General features: G+C 36.5%; 2 protein-coding genes across 2 annotated transcripts; both read left to right on the plus strand.

Annotated features, from left to right (window-relative positions):
• The first annotated feature begins 70 nt into the window (after positions 1 to 70).
• On the plus strand, positions 71 to 9,783 carry LOC111792390 (brefeldin A-inhibited guanine nucleotide-exchange protein 1-like). Its single transcript, XM_023673799.1, has 11 exons — positions 71 to 1,371; positions 1,712 to 2,029; positions 2,231 to 2,558; positions 3,970 to 4,392; positions 4,928 to 5,220; positions 5,429 to 5,702; positions 6,115 to 6,617; positions 6,924 to 7,245; positions 7,602 to 7,956; positions 8,253 to 8,914; positions 9,002 to 9,783. Exons 1-11 carry the CDS (start codon positions 317 to 319, stop codon positions 9,605 to 9,607), a joined length of 5,139 nt encoding a protein of 1,712 aa, XP_023529567.1. The 5' UTR covers positions 71 to 316; the 3' UTR covers positions 9,608 to 9,783.
• A 6,896-nt stretch (positions 9,784 to 16,679) lies between these two features.
• LOC111792545 (3-hydroxy-3-methylglutaryl-coenzyme A reductase 1-like) lies at positions 16,680 to 19,070 on the plus strand. The gene is made up of 4 exons (XM_023674061.1): positions 16,680 to 17,901; positions 17,936 to 17,993; positions 18,092 to 18,438; positions 18,766 to 19,070. The coding sequence occupies exons 1-4, from the start codon at positions 16,807 to 16,809 to the stop codon at positions 19,009 to 19,011; spliced, it is 1,746 nt and encodes a 581-aa protein (XP_023529829.1). The 5' UTR covers positions 16,680 to 16,806; the 3' UTR covers positions 19,012 to 19,070.
• Positions 19,071 to 19,263: the final 193 nt, after the last annotated feature.

Genomic DNA, 19,263 nt, shown 5'->3' on the forward strand with positions numbered 1-19,263 from the left:
CACGCGAGTCCAACCCAACCGTTGCGTTACGATGTAAATTTCCGGTTTACGTAATTATCGGGTTTCTCTCATTTCTCTTTCTCATCGCTCTTTCTGTGTGCTTTTGTTGAACAAGTTTCGACTCACAGAGCCTGCGACTTGGCACCAAACCGAGGGCCAAACCGAAAAGGGGGAAATCCAAAATCGATGAGCCCATGAACAGATTCAGCTTCGAATTGGACATTGAATTGAAGCTACAACTGGTAATTTTCTTCAGATTCAATTCAATTTCAACCATGATTCGCTGAATGGATATCTGTTCTTTGATTCTGCACCAATGTCGGTTTCGCAAGCCCTAGGTGGCAAGTCCAGATGCGGCCGTGCGATCGGCCCTTCCCTCGATAAGATTGTCAAGAACGCGGCCTGGCGTAAGCATTCTCACCTTGTTTCCTCTTGCAAATCCGTTCTCGATAAGCTTGATTCTATTTCGGAAGCTTCTCTTGATCCTGCTTCCCCGATTGCTGGCCTTTCACCGGCTGATGCGGAGTTTGTGCTCCAACCGCTCCTTTTGGCCCTCGATGCCGCCTACGTCAAGGTTGCTGAGCCCGCGCTTGAGTGCGTCTTCAAATTGTTCTCCCGCGGTCTATTCCGTGGCGAGATCGAGAGGCCGGATGGCGAGGCGAATTCTGGTGCTAGTTCCATTGTGTATAGGATCGTTGAGTCTGTGTGCAAGTCGGGAGGTCTTGGTGATGAAGGAATTGAGCTCATTGTTCTCAGGGTGTTGCTCTCTGCGGTTCGATGCCCTTGTGTATTGATCCGCGGGGATTGTTTGGTTAATGTTGTTCGGACTTGTTACAATGTGTATCTCGGTGGCTTGAGTGGTACGAATCAGATCTGTGCAAAATCCGTTCTAGGTCAAATAATGATCATTATTTTCAGTAGGATGGAGGAAGACTCCATGGATGTTCCTGCGAGTATAATTTCTGTGAATGAATTATTGGAATTTACCGACAAGAACTTGAATGAAGGCAATTCTATATATTTTTGCCAGAACTTTATTAATGAGGTAATGGATGCCAGCGAAGGGGTTGCGGATAAGAAACTATTTTCGAGTTGGGGACAATTGCAGAATGGCAATGCTTCGCCACTTAAAGCTGACAATAAAGGTGAATCCGATGTGGGAGAAACGGAAGATGTAGCCGAATCAGGTGGTTGTAGTAAGATTAGGGAGGATGGATTCCATTTGTTTAAGAATTTGTGTAAGTTGTCAATGAAATTCTCATCCCCGGAGCACCCAGATGATCAGATCCTCTTAAGGGGCAAAACACTGTCTCTGGAACTGCTAAAGGTGATTATGGATAAGGCAGGGTCAGTTTGGCGCCTTAACGAGAGGCAAGCATTTCATTCTTCATCGATCATTTTAGTGTTACTCATGGAAGTCTTTATAACTGCCTTGAAACTCCACGATTGATACAAAATCTTTACCAAACTAGTTTTCTACCTAATAATTATATGTGATTTTATCTTTTTAAACTAGGTATTTTCATTGGGAGAAATTACTTCGGGCATTCAGAATATAATCTTATTTTGTTTTGAAAAATCTAGAGCATTTTCAAGCTTCTTATGACACATGCCCTTTTTCCAAATTAACGTTTTATTTGGTCTGAGTACTTTGTAGTAAGCTATTGTTGATTGGATAAACTGTGACAGGTTCTGTCACTGTTGGTTTCAGGTTTCTCAATTCTATCAAGCAGTTTCTTTGCTTATCATTATTAAAAAACAGTGCCCTGTCGGCAATGGCCATCTTCCAGATTCAATGTTCTATTTTTATGAGCTTGTTGACAAAATTTAGATCAGGACTGAAAACAGAAATTGGTATCTTTTTTCCCATGCTTGTCCTCCGAGTGCTTGAGAATGTACTTCAGCCTAGTTTCTTGCAGAAAATGACCGTGCTCAATTTATTGGATAAGATATCTCAGGATTCACAGATTATGGTGGACATTTTTGTCAACTATGATTGTGATGTTGATTCTCCAAATATTTTCGAGAGGTACTGCTCTTTCCATGCCTTTTGTTTCAGATGTTGATTTTGTTTTAGTCTAGATAAAACTATAGTTTTCCTTTCTTTTCTCGAGGGTTGACAATTTTCTTCCTCTCCTCTGCTTGTGTGAGAGAGGAACTTTATTTTCGGGGGATTGGTTTGACGTTGATGTTGTGATGTTACCCTTATACCCCATTGAAATATTTGCAGGATTGTGAATGGCCTTTTGAAAACCGCTCTTGGACCGCCTTCTGGTTCAACCTCAACATTGTCTCCAGCGCAAGATATTACATTTAGGCATGAATCTGTTAAGTGTTTGGTAAGCATCATTAAATCAATGGGAACTTGGATGGACCAACAACTGAAGCTAGACGATACATATTTTCTCAAGACTACTGAGAGTGATGTTTCACTTGAGAATTGTTTAAGTGGGGAAGAAACAGCTGCTGTTGACTCTGAGCTCCATCCTGATGGAAATCCTGAGTTCTCAGATGCTGCTACACTTGAGCAACGCAGAGCTTACAAAATCGAGCTCCAGGTTTGAGAATTATTTATTCTCTAGTTAGTACATTTTATTTATGTAGAGGGTGGGTGACGAGTAGTGGCTCCTGCTGGAAATTGTGGCAATATGAAGGCTCAAACTAGTATAAAATGAATAAATCCTATGATGGCAATTTATTGGGATGTTTTTTTTTTTTGGTGGGGGTGGGGGTGGGGGTGGGGGTGTCTGGGAGGGGAAGAGACGATGATTTCATTTGTAAGTGAAACATACAAAAGATGGCATAAAGCTCAAAAGTCCATGGGTGGATTTCCAAAAGTTCTTCCACTTGGCTAATAGTATTCAGAGGCTATAGTTAGAAAATGGATAATTTCACCAGTATAAAACTATACAGAGAACTGAGTTAAGAAGGAAGCCAAGACGAGTTGTAAAGGTACTACTATATCTCTCCTAACAAAGTGTTCCCAGAAGAAGTAGATTTTCAAAATTTTCTTGGGAGATTTAGGTGTTCACAATTTTTTTCTTTGAGAAGGAAACAATGTAGATGTTCACAATTTTGTGAAGAAAACTGGAATGAGGTGCAGTTCTTGGGGCAGAATTATTTCTATGGTCTCCATATGGTTATTTATCACAAGGGAATTTGGGTCAGAAATCACTTCATAATTAAAGAGAAACTAACAATAAGGGAAGGGAGATGGGACATCCTCCCATTCCTAGGTTAGATTCACTATAAGAGGTGCAAAAAGATCCACTTGGCATCTTTAAAAAAAATTTCTTCTATCTAGGTACTCCAGTAGGAGATAGAGAAAGAGTTTCTATACTCCTTGAGAAAAAAAATTATCTTCCTTTCTAACTGTTTCTCTTTTGAAGTACGAATGAAGAGGATTGTTTGTGGTCGTGTAGGAAGAAAATTTTAAAAGTTTAATTCTTTTTGAACAAAAACCTTTCAGTTTAGAGGTAGTGGCTAGGGGAAAAGAGTGGTGGTAGAGGAATCTTGTTAGGGTAGATCCACTAGAGTGAGCTTACAGTTGGGAATTTTGGCCTGGGTTAGAGATTGCATTTCTTCTCTTATCTTCAAAGCAAAGAAGGGTAGATGATGCTCTTGCCTGGGTTCAGTTAGTGTCTAATAGTTGGGGCTCCTGTCGTGTGGTTGCTTTGGAGTTTTTCAAGGGAGGTAGGTAGGTCATCTGTTTGCAATGGCATTTTGGCCAATTAGAAAGCACTTTGCTTCTCGCTATTTTCATTTCCTTCTTGGCTGGTCATCTTTTTAATCATTCTTATTTTCACATTTTGTTCCTTACTAATTGGTTCTGTTAGTTGAATTGACAATTTCCTCATATCTTGTTTGGTTAGAACGTATTCATCATAGAATCTATTATTTCAGACATTCATCTTAGAGGTAGTTAGTCTGAAGCACATTGTTCTGACAACTTTCCTGTATTATGTTCAGAAAGGTATTTCGCTGTTCAACAGGAAACCTTCCAGGGGTATTGAGTTTCTGATTAGCACAAAAAAAGTTGGTGGTTCTCCTGAAGAGGTGGCGTCTTTTCTCAAGAACACTAACGGCCTGAATGAAAGAGTCATTGGAGATTATTTGGGTGAAAGGGAGGAATTCCCTTTGAAAGTTATGCATGCTTATGTTGATTCATTTAATTTTAAAGCGATGGACTTTGGTGAAGCAATAAGGTTTTTCCTGCGAGGCTTCAGGTTACCAGGAGAGGCCCAAAAAATTGACCGTATCATGGAGAAGTTTGCTGAGCGGTACTGTAAATGTAGCCCTGGTTCATTCACAAGTGCAGATACTGCTTATGTTCTTGCTTATTCTGTTATTATGCTGAACACAGATGCTCATAATAACATGGTGAAAGATAAGGTTTGGCTCTAACTTATGCATTTGATTGCATAGTGCATGTTAATAGTCTGCTTGTAAAGCTAGATGATATTTAGGTTACTACTTTTTGGATTAATTCCTACTGTACCTCATTGACTTGGCCAAGATCTCCGAATGTTGGATGGTGAAGATGTTATTGATTGTGAACCAGTGGGTTATTTTACACAGAAGGGATAAAAAGCCTTAGAATAGTACTACCCCATCTTGACTGCAAAAGTAGGTGGGAAATTTAAAGGGCAGCGTGCATGCCTGAGATTTCACAGAAGTTTGTCCGAGTTATTGTATATTTAAGCTTTATAAAACTTGATTTTGGTGATAGTTTTTTCTTGTTTGGTGGCTGAATGCATGCCACTATTACTGAAATATATATCATATTCTGCTGCTTTTCGTTCCTAAGTTTTATTTGCACGTTGATATAAGAAATTTGAGCTTATTTATTTATTATTATTATTATTTTAAAATCTTACTGTATTTAGGTATGTTTCTTACTTCTGCTGTGCTTTGGTTGAATATTCAGATGACAAAAGCCGATTTTATCCGGAATAATCGAGGAATTGATGACGGCAAAGATTTACCTGATGAGTATCTGGGTGCTCTTTACGATCAGATTGTTAGGAATGAAATTAAGATGAATTCTGATTCTTCAGCTTCACAAAGTAAGCAGGCAACTAGCATCAACAAACTTTTGGGCTTAGATGGTATACTCAATCTAGTTTCTTGGAAGCAGACAGAAGAAAAAGCTGTGGGTGCAAACGGGCTTCTTATAAGGCACATACAGGAGCAGTTTAAGGCGAAGTCTGGAAAATCTGAGTAAGCTATGAAATGAAATCTAAGTTGATAATTCAATCTGCTAGTGATAAATTGAGTTGTGTTTGTGGCAATAGTTTTCCATTGTAATTTGTTGGTTTCTGGCTCATTATGGAAGATTTTATTTTTTGGTTGAGACGTTTAAAAAATTAGGCACTTGCTCTTATTACTAAAAAAAAAAGGAAACTCCTTTTTTTATCTGTATTTGCAGGTCTGTTTATCACGCTGTGACTGATGTAACAATATTGAGGTTTATGGTGGAAGCCTGCTGGGGTCCTATGTTGGCGGCATTCAGTGTGACTCTTGACCAAAGTGATGATAAGCTTGCTACTTCTCAATGCTTACTTGGCTTTCGGTTTGCTGTACACGTTACAGCCGTTCTGGGTTTGCAGACTCAAAGGGATGCTTTCGTGACATCAATGGCTAAGTTTACCAATCTTCATTGTGCTGCCGATATGAAACAAAAAAATGTTGAAGCTGTGAAGGTTTGCGTATTCTCACATTAAATCAGAAATAGTTTTTTCTTCTATAAAAAAGGAACTTAAACTGTAGGTGCAATTTTCTGTATTTCCCAACTAAATTGAGAATATTGCTAAAACATTGTGGCTTATTTAGGCTATGAAACGGATGCCCATTTTTTCACTGTTTTGAAGCATGTGCTCATCTAACATCTTCAAGCTATTAAACTTATCAAATTAGGTCCGATGTGTGAACATTGTGATGAGGACAATAATTTTTAGATACGTTTATTTTCTCAGATCATATTGAATTATACATGAAGAGCTAATTACATAATCTGTGGTGTATGGTCATTTTTTGCAACTCCGTGAAAATGTTTTCTTTTTGAATGATAAATGATTTTCTTTGTTGTTCTCCTGAATCAATTCTCACGTGCAGGCTATAATTTCAATTGCCATAGAGGATGGTAATTTCCTTCAAGAGGCATGGGAGCACATATTTACATGTCTCTCTAGAATTGAGAACTTACAATTATTGGGAGAGGGTGCACCACCCGATGCGTCATTTTTGACATCATCCAATATTGAAACTGAAGAGAAAGTGCTGAAGTCGGCAGGTCTGTCATCTCTGAAGAAAAAGGGAGGTCTTCAAAATCCAGCTGTTATGGCTGTTGTTCGTGGAGGTTCATATGACAGCACCTCTCATGGAGCGAATACTCCAGGACTAGTAACTCCTGAACAGATTAACCATCTTATTTCGAACTTGAATTTGCTGGATCAAATAGGCAATTTTGAGTTGAACCACGTATTTGCTCATAGTCAAAGTTTGAACAGTGAAGCAATAGTAGCATTTGTGAAGGCCCTATGCAAAGTTGCTATTGCAGAATTGCAGTCTCCAACAGACCCACGTGTGTTCAGCCTCACTAAATTAGTTGAAGTGGCGTAAGATCGTTGTCTTTACCTTGAGTCACTTCATCTATATACATACACACACATATACATATATATACACTCATACATCTATATATATACGCACACATAAATATATATACGTGCGCCCACACACGGACGCGCACACATATATATTCACACATACATACATATATGTACACATAGACATATATTTTAATCTCCAGTTTAGGTAATGCTTCAAGTTTGCTTAATTTGTCGACTCTACAGTCTCTCTTGACTTAAGGACATTTAGAAATGGAATGGGAAAATCACCACACGACACTGATTCTTTTGCAGGCATTACAACATGAACCGCATCAGATTGGTGTGGTCTCGCATGTGGAGTGTTCTCTCTGATTTCTTTGTGTCAGTTGGCTTATCAGAGAATCTATCGGTTGCAATATTTGTGATGGATTCACTGAGGCAGCTTGCGATGAAGTTTTTGGAGCGTGAGGAGCTTGCAAATTATAACTTCCAGAATGAATTTCTGAGACCCTTCGTAATTGTTATGCAGAAAAGCAACTCCACGGAAATCAGGGAATTGATAGTTCGGTGCATTTCGCAAATGGTTCTCAGTCGTGTCAACAATGTGAAATCTGGATGGAAAAGTGTTTTTATGGTACGTTCCAAACACCAATATTATAATTTTGGGTGTCACAATACTTGCGTATTGCTAGAGAAGAAAATTTGAACAATGGGGTTGGGTAGATCTACTCATGTCTTTTAATTTTAGTGCCGCACCTCGAACTTTTTTTACTCAACTCATGGACTGCTAATTTTAATATGGAAGGAACTTCAATTCAAAAAACTGAATTGAAAATTCAAATTATGTGATGTATGCTTCTAGACAAGGAAATATTAAATAGATTCAATAAAGAGATCTTACGAGTTCTCCCTCCCAATTATGACTATTTTTTATGAGTATAATGGAGTAGTCATCTAATTCCATCACCTTATTCTCCACTATTGTCTCAGGTTTTCACTGCTGCTGCTGCTGATGAGCGGAAGAATATTGTCTTATTGGCTTTTGAAACGATGGAAAAAATAGTTCGAGAATATTTTCCTTATATAACAGAGACTGAAACTACAACATTTACCGATTGCGTTCGGTGTCTCATCACTTTCACAAATAGTAGATTTAACAGTGATGTCAGTCTCAATGCCATTGCGTTCCTTCGGTTTTGTGCTGTAAAGCTTGCAGAAGGGGGACTTGTTTGCTACGAGATGACTGGAGATAATGTTTCATCCAGTACTCCTGATGCACCCCCATCCATACCCGTACCCACAGATAAGGACGATTATGCTTCCTATTGGGTTCCTTTACTTGCAGGTGAAACTTCTGTTAAAAACTCAATTTTTTGCTGGATGAGATGCAATTATTTTCTCTATAATACATGCATAAGTCGGGGAACTCACTTTTTGATGCATTTTTCGGGTAATTTTTGTCGTGGGAATAAAATTTTATGACTGAAAATTTCTATACTACTAACCGTTATTGTTATTGGGTGACACTCTGTTCTTTGAAATGTATATACGAGGCCTCCATGGCCTCCATGTTTCAATCTTGTAGACTCAATTTGGATAGGAATTTATATAGTTCACTTTTTTTTGCCATTGTCTTTTCAGGGCTATCAAAGTTAACTTCTGATCCTAGATCACCAATCAGAAAAAGTTCCTTGGAAGTACTTTTTAATATCCTAAAAGATCATGGCCATCTTTTCTCGCGTCAGTTTTGGGTTGGTGTTATCAATACCATAGTTTTCCCCATATTTAGTTCTTTGCATGACAAGAAAGAAATGGACGAGGATGAAAATGATGAATATTCAGAAGGAACTACATGGGATTCTGATACCTGTACAGTGGCAGCAGATTGTTTAGTAGATCTGTTCGTTAGCTTTTTCAATGTTATAAGGTCTCAACTACCCGGGGTGGTGTCGATTCTGACAGGATACATTAGGAGTCCGATCCAGGGTCCTGCCAGCACAGGTGTTGCTGCATTAATGCGCTTGGCGGGCGACTTGGGTAACAGGCTTTCCGAAGACGAATGGAGGGAGATTTTTCTTGCTTTGAAGCAAGCTGCCACATTAACCGTGCCTGGGTTTATGAAGGTCCTGAGAACCATGGATGACGTCAATGTTCTCGGGATCGCTCAATCTTATTATGATGTGGATGTTGCTTCTGATCAAGGTTTGTCGGCTGATGGTCTTGACGACGACGATCTGCAGATGGCGTCCTACATTGTTTCGAGGATGAAGAGTCATATCGCAATGCAACTCCTCATCATACAGGTCAGCTTCCTTCTCATCTTTCAATTTTGTTCTTGTTCTTGTTCTTGTTTTTTAGGATATAAAATTTTTCGTCATTCCTTTAATCAGGTCATTACTGATCTATACAAGAGCCATACCCAACCTTTCTCAGAAGCCAACATTTCCATCATTCTCGATATCTTCTCTTCCGTTGCCACACATTCCCAGAAACTGAATTCCAACACAGTCCTTCATAAGAAGCTACAGAAAGCTTGCTCCATCCTCGAGATTTCCGACCCACCCGTGGTTCACTTCGAAAACGAGTCGTATCGGAGCTACCTCAACTTCCTCCAGAATATGCTCGCAGACAGTCCTTCACTGACTAACGCAACTCTAGTAGAATCTGAACTCGTCGTAGTTTGCGAACAAATTCTGCATATTTACTTGAAGTGTACCGGGGCGCCAAGTGAGAAGAAAGAACCCAACCAGCCTGTGCTACATTGGATTCTTCCATTGGGGTCAGCAAAGAAGGAAGAGGTGGCTGCTCGAACATCTCTAGTAGTCTCGGCGTTGGAGGTTATCCGCGGGTTCGAAAGGGACCTATTTAAAAGGTGTGTTCAACGGCTTTTCCCATTGTTGGTAGATCTTGTTAGGAGTGAACATAGCTCTGGAGAAGTTCAGCTTGTTTTGAGCAGCATATTACAATCATGTATAGGCCCAATAATTATGCAATAATAAGCATTTTTTTCCATTGTAAATCAAAATCTATAACTAGGTGGCTTGAGGATGGAAGCAGCAGCCAATTTGTTTTGTAGAATATACCAAAATCCCAATTTTTTTTGCCTAGTGGAGAGGATATGTATGTGCTAGTATTGATGATACATAATGTTGAGAAGATCTTTTTTATTTTTTTTCTCTATTTTTTGGATTTAAATTTATAAATTCATCCATTAGGTGAGACATTTTTTTTTTTAAATGTTTATGTTGTATAATTTTTTAAGCTAAGTATTATGTATTAGATAATGAATCTAATCCAGTTGGGTTGGTATCTGATGGTAAGATATCTGCGGTTGGTATATCTTTGAAAGCGAGGAGAGAATAAACAGACTCTTCGAGGGCTACTTAAGGTATTTCAGTGGAAACGTGTAGGACGGAAGCTGTTGAATCTTGCTCAGTGTTGCTATAACTGAAGTTGGCTACGAGGCAACAACGCTCCATACCATTGTGGTTGGAGGGGTCTTAGTGAAGGAGAATTTTTGTTGAGTCTTTCCTTTCTGTTCAGTCTCATTAATCTTTTGTTTCGCCTTTCCTTCCAGATTACCTCGTTCAATCAGGTTCAGGTTTTCAGATGAGTCTTTGTTTACCGTTCAATATTAATCTTTTGTTTCGTCTTTCCTTCCAGATTACCTTGTTCAATCAGGTTCAGGTTTTCGGTTGAGTCTTTATTTACAGTTCAATCAGGTGAAGGTCCTTGAGTTTCGTCTCTTTTTTCTTATTCTTTAATAAAGGTAGAGGAAAATAAATGTTGTCTATAATAAATACTTGTGACATTCAAGTAAGTTTTAGCTTCTATACTAAAAAAAACATTTTACTTAAACAATGTATTATTAGAATTTTGATTTAAATAATAATATCATATCCAAAACAATGTCACATAATTTATAATACAAAAATAAACTATAGGATAAAAAAAATATTTTAATATGGTTAATGAAAATAATAATCATAAAATTTATATAAAAAACATATACCACATAAATTTATGTTTTTCAATAGATTTATTAAAATTATTAAATAAAAATCTTTCAAAATATGATTTGTATATAAATGAGAGAAAAATGTGAAATGTATTTATGAGTGTTTTTTTTTAATGTTTATTATGAGAAAAACGTTAAAAATTCGAATATTTTGTCCATATGCATGGATTGACAACAAAAATGATTGTATGTATGTATATAAGTGTGGAGGAGAGATACTCTAACCCCCTAATTTTTTTTAACCTAATTAGCGATCTCTCCTCACGTTCATAGGACAAAAATACGAAAGTTCATATAAAGCAGCCTTAATGATCAATGACACGTCCATTATTATCAGTAGTTCATAACATTAAGGATCAACCTAACACGGAAATCAATCAACAACTAACTAGGAGAAACGGATGCAACAATTATTTTTCGAAGAATCTCAAACAGAACATCTACTGCCCTATAAGCCCTCCTTAAGACTTCCATGGTCTTCACAGCATCTGTTGTCAACCGTACATGGGAGCCTTGCCCTTACCTAAAAATATAGGTAGCACATGACTTAAAGTATTTTATAAAATACCCAGTAAGTTGCCCCACTGTTGGGGTTAGGCAGACAATACACATTCAAAACATATGCAGGTCACATACAACACACATGCATAAGCACAAGCACAAAAGAAAGAAAACGTGTGGGGGACCTGTCTTCCATTCCTTTACATGGCCTTAGGCCCTTGCTTTGTTCGGGTAGGGTGGATGCATGGTACTTCTCCATGCATGACCCATGTATGTAACCGTGGGCCCACCAGGCGGGTTCTCATGCGAACCCCCTGGGCCTGGCTTGGTTGGGTACGTATAACATACGCTACCGGACGCCACCGAAAAAAAGGAGGGCCTGCATGATATCATAGCGATCATAATATCGAACGTACGCGTCTATACCATCATTGACTTAATGGGGAAGTAATCCTATGCACATGACACACAGCATGCATGAGGTCCCTAAAGCTTACCTCCATGGCATTATACATACAACATTCCATCCCACCGCCGCATTACATAGCATGACTTGGTTAAACATCACGTAAGTATATCGTAGTACGCCAGTCATCACATTCATGGCATGCGAAGTTCTCGTTACAATCATGACATGTCAAACGATTTCATGCGTACATAGTAACATTTCATGGCAAAAACATCACATACATAAACGTGGCATACATCGACATTTCACAACAAAAAAACATATGACATAGCATACATCAACAACACACCGTGCATGCAAGGGCCAAAATCAACTATAGGATAAAAAAAAATATTTTAATTATGATTAACGATAATAATAACCATAAAATTTATATAAAAAACATAGACCATATAAACTTACGTTTTTCAATAGATTTATTAAAATTATTAAATAAAAATCTTTCGAAATATGATTTGAAGTATTTTTCGAGTGTTTTTTCGTGTTTATTATGAGAAAAACGTTAAAAATTCAAATATTTTGGTCAATATGAATTGATTGCCAACAAAAATCATTGTATGTATGCACATAAATATATAAATAAGTGTGGAGGAGAGATGCCCACGTGGTGGAACGGGATGAAGAAGCTTGTTTTTTATTCCCGCTTTATAGCTAAATTTTCCATTTATTTTGACGGATTTCTCGTGAGAATTTTATCCCAACTTATATATATAGCTAACATTTGACCATGTTTTATATCTAAATTTCAACGTCAAAATAAAATTTTACCTAAGATAGAACCGTAAATGCTACTTTCAAGAAACCGATAGATTCGAGAGGAGAAAAATGTGACCGAAATGAGATTGTGTAGGGAAGGAAATTGTAGTAATCAAGTTTCGAAACTTTGGAGCATACCAAAAAAAATCCTAATTTGATTTAGGTTAGTTCGTGGGTTGGGTTGGGACGTTTGTTTAAACCTAACTCAATTGTTCGAGTCGTAAAACTTTCAACTCAAATAACTTTCGTTTAACAATGAACTCAATCCAATCCAACTATATATTTTTACGGATTAGGTTAGTTTGTGTTGTTCGAGTTATTTATTCAAAATTTTGTCATTAATAAAAGAAAAAAAAATATTTTTTTTTTATTTTCAAACATTTAGATAAAAAGACGGTTTTTTATTCATATATTGACCGTACAAAAAATTTGAACATTTTTTTATAAAAATAAAGATGTTAATATTACTTTTAAAATTTTATAGATATATTTTTTAAGTTTAATAATATTTTTAAAATAAAATATTAATGTTTTTCATAAAATTAAAAAAAAATCTTTTAAAAAAATTTAAAAATATTATTGAAAGTTTGGAAAGTTTATGAATATTTTTTTTAGAAAAAATATTTTTATTAATTTAGGTTTTTTTTGTTAATATAAAAAATAAAAATAATATATATATATATATATATATATATATATATATATATTATAATATATTTCTTATTATATAATTTCATATATGTCTCTCATTTACTTAATTAAAATTAAAATGATTAATTTGAAAATAAATATAGTGTTAGTTAGAGAGATTATATGAAAACATTCTTTTGAAAGAAATTAAAAAATAAAAACAAAAATTAATTAATTAATTAATGATTATTTATTTAACTTGAAAACATGATTTCATCCCTTAATTAGAAAAAAAAATATTACAAAATAAAATAAAATAAAAATTATTGCTCACCGTAGCACGTGCAGAATGCATGTAATTTAAGTTAGATCACGTGCGTGGGAGCCACCATAACCACGTTTTTCACGCCTTCATATTCCTTGCTCTGAGTATTATTTTCGCCCATTTTTTTTATCTCTATTTTCTTTTGGTACAAAAATTAACTCAATTTTAATAAAACTTAATACTGTTTTAAATCGTCTCAGCTAGGGAGAAGATTCTACACCTTTTAAGGAATGTTTCATTTTGTAACGACACAACAACCCAGATCCACCGCTAGCAGATATTGTCCTATTTGGAGTTATTCTTTCGAGCTTCCCCTCAAGGCTTTAAAACGCGTCTGTCAGGGGGAAAGTTTCCACACCCTTATAAATGGTAGTTTGTTCTCCTCCCCAACCAAGGTGGGACATCACAATCCACCCCTCTTCGGGGCCCAGTGTCCTTACTGGCACACCGTCTCGTGTCTACCCACCTTCAAGGAACAGCGAGAAGGTTGACACATCGTCGGGTGACTGGCTCTGATACCATTTGTAATGACCCAGATCCACCACTAGCAGAAATTGTCCAAAGAGGGGAAGCCCGAAAGGAAAAGCCCAAAAAGTACAATATCTACTAGGGGTGGATGTGGGTGTTACAATTCCCCTCTCCAACTAACATGGGATCTAAATCCTGATCTAAATTTTAGATATGGTCGTTACATACAAATTATTTATTCATAAATTAATTCTTTGACATAACCACATTGGGCGAGATTCACATGGTTTATAAATTATTATTAAATATATTGTGAGGGTGGCTTCTTGATTTTATTTATAATAATACAACATTTATGCATTTTTTAATTAATTTTAAATTAATTATTTGCACATCTTCAAAATTTTAAAATAATAAATGTTGATTGCACATTCTATATTACCCACAATTTTGTGTAATTTTAATTTTAATATTCTTTTTAATATATATAATTATAAATTAAAACAAATCCATTTTTTAATTACCGTTGAGTCATCTCAATCATTAAATTTATTTTTTAAAATATTAAAATACGATGAAAATAAAAAATATATATATTGACTTTTTTTAATAATAATTTATATTCGTTCAAACACGTGGTTCAAAATAAAAATAATTAATGAATTAATTATTATTATTATTTTAAATGTAATATTATTGTTATTATTTAAATACATTTTTAAGAGATTATTTAAAATTTAAATTCTTAGTTGCTGTCCATTAAGACAGACATAAACCCGTTGTTATATATTCGATTTTCTATATATTTATTTATTTTTATATAAGATAATATAATTAATTAATTTTTTACTATTTTCTTTGTCCAAAAAAATGCTAATCTTTCATTGACTTTTTTTTTAATTGTTTAAAGATTTTATTATAATTATAATTATAATTATTATTCTTATTATTATATTATTATTATTTCACTTTTACTAATTTTACTAATTTTATTATAATAAGCCCGTTTATATTTTATTTAAAATATGATTATTATTAGTGAGGATTTTAATGGCATAAAATATTTAAATTTAAATTATTTCATTGTTCTCGTAATTTTCCTTTGTGGGTTGCTATTCTTTTGTAATGATCTAGATCCACCACTAGCAGATATTGTCGTTTTTGGGTTTTCCCTTTCGGACTTCCCCTAAATCAATCCTCTTTGAGGCCCAGCGTTCTTACTGGCACACCGCCTCGTGCCTACCCCCTTCGGGGAACAGCGAGAAGGCTGACACATCATTCGGTGTCTCCTAAATCAACCCCCTTTAGGGCCCAGCGTCCTTACTGGCACGCCGCCTCGTGCCTACCCCCTTCGGGAATAGCAAGAAGCATACACATTGTCTGGTGTCTGGCTCTCATACCATTTGTAACGACTCAGATCCACCGCTAGCAGATATTGTCCTCTTTAGACTTTCCCTTTCGGACTTCCCCTCAAGGCTTTAAAACGCGTCTGCTAGGGGAAGGTTTCCACACCCTTATAAAAGGGTGATTTGTTCTCCTCCCCAACCAATGTGGGACATCACATCTTTGTATTTGAAGTATCTTCGAGAAACTCAGTTTTAGGGTTTCTTGTTTCCTTCTTCATCATCGTTAAACTTGTATCACTTAATCTGATTTTGATTAGGTTGGTGATTCGACAAACTACAAGCCGACCACCAGCTTTTGTATTTTTTTTGCGATTTACTGTTTTCGTGGAAGAGTAAAAAACAAAAAAATGTTATTTCTCGGTCTTCAACTATCAAAGTTAAGTATCGTGCCATGATCTTGACTTCTTGTGAAATTGTTTGGTTGCAGATATGGTTGTTTATCTTCATCATCACACGTCGTTTTATTGTGACAATTAGAGTATCATTAAAAGACAGCTCGTGATTCAGTTTTTCATGAATAAACCAAACATATTAAGATTAATTGTCGTGTTACTCGTCATCATATTCAGCTTAGCACTGTCATATTACAAGTGCATGGTGCATTGTGAGCGTTTTAGGGATATTAGTATCTATATTATTTTAGTGTTGTTATTATTATTTTGTGATTAAGGATAATTAATATTTAAAATTGTAGTTTAATGTTAGAAAATTATTAGAATTAAATGTTAAATGTTAAATATTAAATAATTTAATTATAATAAAAAATTCAGAACGTGACTAAATAAATTTTTATAATATAAAGATTGGGTTTTATGATTTCAATATAACAAACGAAAGCGACAGGCGAAAACAAAAAGTTAAACAGGCCGTAAGACACGTGTTACACGTGTGTTCCCTCACTAATATGAAAATATATAATATAATCATAAAACGGTAATAATTTAAACCTTTTAAAATTACTAAAATACCAATTATCTATATATATATATAGTTTTGAATTAATACTAAAAAAATGTACTTAATTTTTAAAAAATTTTATTTAAATTAATAGCATTAATAAAACTTTTGAAAATTCATTAATATTTTTGAAATACTTAAAAATGATTTTTCTAAACATTAATTCGAAGATAACTTAATAAATAATATTTTTTAGTAAAAATATAAAAATATAAATCTTTAATCTAAAAAAATAAATGGTAAATCATATTGGGAACAAATAATTTTGTTNAAAAAAAAAAAAAAAAAAAAAAAAAAAAAAAAAAAAAAAAAAAAAACTATGAAATTGGATATTCAAAAAATAAAATCAATTTAAAAAAAAAAAAAAGACAAAAAAATACTTTTTTTTTTTTTTAATTTAAATTTTACAATAAAGACTAAAGAGTTATTAGGCGAACACAGTGGGACCCAGCTCAAATGGGAAATTCATACAAAAAAGAACCCTATAAATAGTTGTTAACATTCGCTCCTCTGTTCAAACTCAGACCGGTAACTGTTTTTTCTTTCCGGTCCGGAATTGCCGCCACTACTGCTCTTTCTCTCCCTATCTAGCGGCTCATTTCCTTCTCGAGCCACCACCGTCCGATCCGGCGCCGGCGTTTTGGATTTTCTACTTCAATATCATTATGGACGCCCGCTGCCGATCGACGAAGCCGACGACCACTACCAAGGTGAAGGCTAAGTCAACTACCATCGACGGAAATTCCACGAAGGCTTCCGACGCTTTGGTTCTCCCTCTATACTTCACCAACGCTGTCTTCTTCACGCTCTTCTTCTCCGTGGTGTATTATCTGCTCAGCCGCTGGCGGGAGAAGATCCGTAACTCTATTCCTCTGCATTTCGTTACTCCGTCCGAGATCGTCGCTCTCATCGCTTTAGTTGCCTCGTTCGTGTACCTTATCGGATTCTTCGGTATCGATTTTGTTCAGTCTCTGTTTCTCCGACCGTCAACGGAAGTATGGACTTCTGTAGACGACGATGAGCGTTCCATTGTTAAGGATGATTCGCAGAAAGTGCCGTGTGGTGCAGCGCTTGATTGCTCTGTTCCTTCTCAAGTTTCGCCTACAGTGGTGTCTGTATTGAAATCGGTTGATCCGCTGCCAGTTTCGATCAAATTAAATGAAGAAGATGAGGAGATCGTGAAATCCGTGGTGGTTGGAACTACTCCGTCGTACTCTCTCGAATCGAAGCTCGGAGACTGCGCTAGAGCGGCGGCAATTCGCCGTGAGGCGCTTCAGAGGATTACCGGTAAATCTCTCTACGGATTACCTCTGGACGGTTTCGATTACGATTCGATTTTAGGACAGTGCTGTGAGATGCCAGTCGGATACGTCCAGATTCCGGTAGGGATTGCAGGTCCGCTTCTGCTCGATGGAAGAGAATTTTCAGTTCCAATGGCTACAACTGAGGGATGTTTGGTTGCAAGCACAAACAGAGGATGTAAGGCGATTCATCTCTCTGGAGGAGCCAACAGCATCTTGTTGAGAGACGGAATGACCAGAGCACCGGTGGTGAGATTCGCCACCGCAAAGAGAGCCGCTCAATTGAAAATGTTTCTTGAAGAGCCTGAAAATTTCGAGACTCTGGCTTTGGTCTTCAACAAATCGAGCCGATTCGGAAGATTACAGAACATCAAGTGCGCCATTGCCGGCAAAAACCTCTATATGAGATTCTCGTGCAGCACCGGCGACGCCATGGGAATGAACATGGTCTCTAAAGGTGTGCAGAACNAACATGGTCTCTAAAGGCGTGCAGAACGTTCTGGATTTCTTGCAGGAGGATTTCCCTGACATGGATGTAATCGGCATCTCTGGTAAGTTAACAGTATAACAAATTACCATAACAAAATCCAATTATATTCCCAAAACCGTTTCAAAACCGTTTCGAAATCGTTTGATTTTGGTGATTCAGGAAATTTCTGCTCAGACAAAAAACCTGCTGCTGTGAACTGGATTGAAGGAAGGGGGAAATCAGTGGTTTGTGAAGCCATAATTAAAGGTGATGTGGTGAGGAAGGTGCTGAAAACCACCGTGGACGCTTTGGTAGAACTTAACATGCTTAAGAATCTTGTTGGATCCGCCATGGCTGGAGCTCTGGGTGGATTCAATGCTCATGCCAGTAACATTGTTACTGCCATTTACATTGCCACTGGCCAAGATCCTGCACAGAACGTGGAGAGTTCACACTGCATTACAATGATGGAGGCCGTGAATGATGGCAAGGATCTTCACGTATCCGTCACTATGCCTTCCATTGAGGTCAGATTTGCTTGATTTTAAGGGAGTTTTAATTTTGTTACCGATAGGGGGACCGAACTAAAACATTTTAGGTTCAACAATTGTGAATCCAAAGATCAAAACATAATTGATACGTTGTTTATAGAGTTATGTTCGAACTAACAACCCAATTCAAATTTATACCATACTTCGTTTTAGATTCAACAATTGCGAATCCCAAGGTTGAATTGGAATCAACAATATCATGTATTTTGTTTTGTTTCACATAAATAGGATCCAAACAAACATTAAAGTATTATTTTATAGGCCATAATCATGATTGAGAATCAATTTCGTTTGATTCTACAGGTTGGTACAGTTGGTGGGGGGACACAACTAGCCTCCCAATCTGCTTGTCTGAATCTGCTAGGAGTCAAGGGCGCTAACAGAGACGCACCAGGCTCAAACGCCAGGCTCCTAGCCACCATTGTAGCTGGCTCAGTGCTAGCAGGAGAGCTCTCTCTCATGTCCGCCCTTGCAGCCGGACAACTCGTCAAAAGCCACATGAAATACAACAGATCAATCAGAGACATCGCCACTGTTTCATCCTCCTAGTCTACCAACTCGCCGGAGCTACGCCGTCCACGGCGGAGGTATGTATAATGTATAAATCAGAGAAAAAAAAAAAAAAAAAAAAAAAAAAACAGTGTTTCTTTTCTTCCCCTTTTTTTGGGTTTTTTTTTCTAATCTGTTGCTGTTGAGTAGGAATAGAGAAAAAAAAAAAAGAAGAACAGAGGAGGGTTGGTTTAAGACGCCATTATCAATCAGGTCAGGAGGCCGTGTTGGGATTTGAAATGAAGAAGAATC

The sequence above is a fragment of the Cucurbita pepo genome, chromosome LG04, assembly GCF_002806865.2.
Source record: "Cucurbita pepo subsp. pepo cultivar mu-cu-16 chromosome LG04, ASM280686v2, whole genome shotgun sequence".
In the NCBI taxonomy this organism is placed as follows: Eukaryota; Viridiplantae; Streptophyta; class Magnoliopsida; order Cucurbitales; family Cucurbitaceae; genus Cucurbita; species Cucurbita pepo.

Bases quoted from the DNA above. Each gene is read 5' to 3' on its own strand.
- LOC111792390 (XM_023673799.1), top strand. From the start codon at position 317: ATGTCGGTTTCGCAAGCCCTAGGTGGCAAGTCCAGATGCGGCCGTGCG. The intron at 5,703-6,114 runs GTTTGCGTATTC...TCTCACGTGCAG, and splicing joins AAAATGTTGAAGCTGTGAAG to GCTATAATTTCAATTGCCAT. The intron at 8,915-9,001 runs GTCAGCTTCCTT...TCCTTTAATCAG, and splicing joins TGCAACTCCTCATCATACAG to GTCATTACTGATCTATACAA.
- LOC111792545 (XM_023674061.1), top strand. From the start codon at position 16,807: ATGGACGCCCGCTGCCGATCGACGAAGCCGACGACCACTACCAAGGTG. The intron at 17,994-18,091 runs GTAAGTTAACAG...TTGGTGATTCAG, and splicing joins GGATGTAATCGGCATCTCTG to GAAATTTCTGCTCAGACAAA. The intron at 18,439-18,765 runs GTCAGATTTGCT...TTGATTCTACAG, and splicing joins TCACTATGCCTTCCATTGAG to GTTGGTACAGTTGGTGGGGG.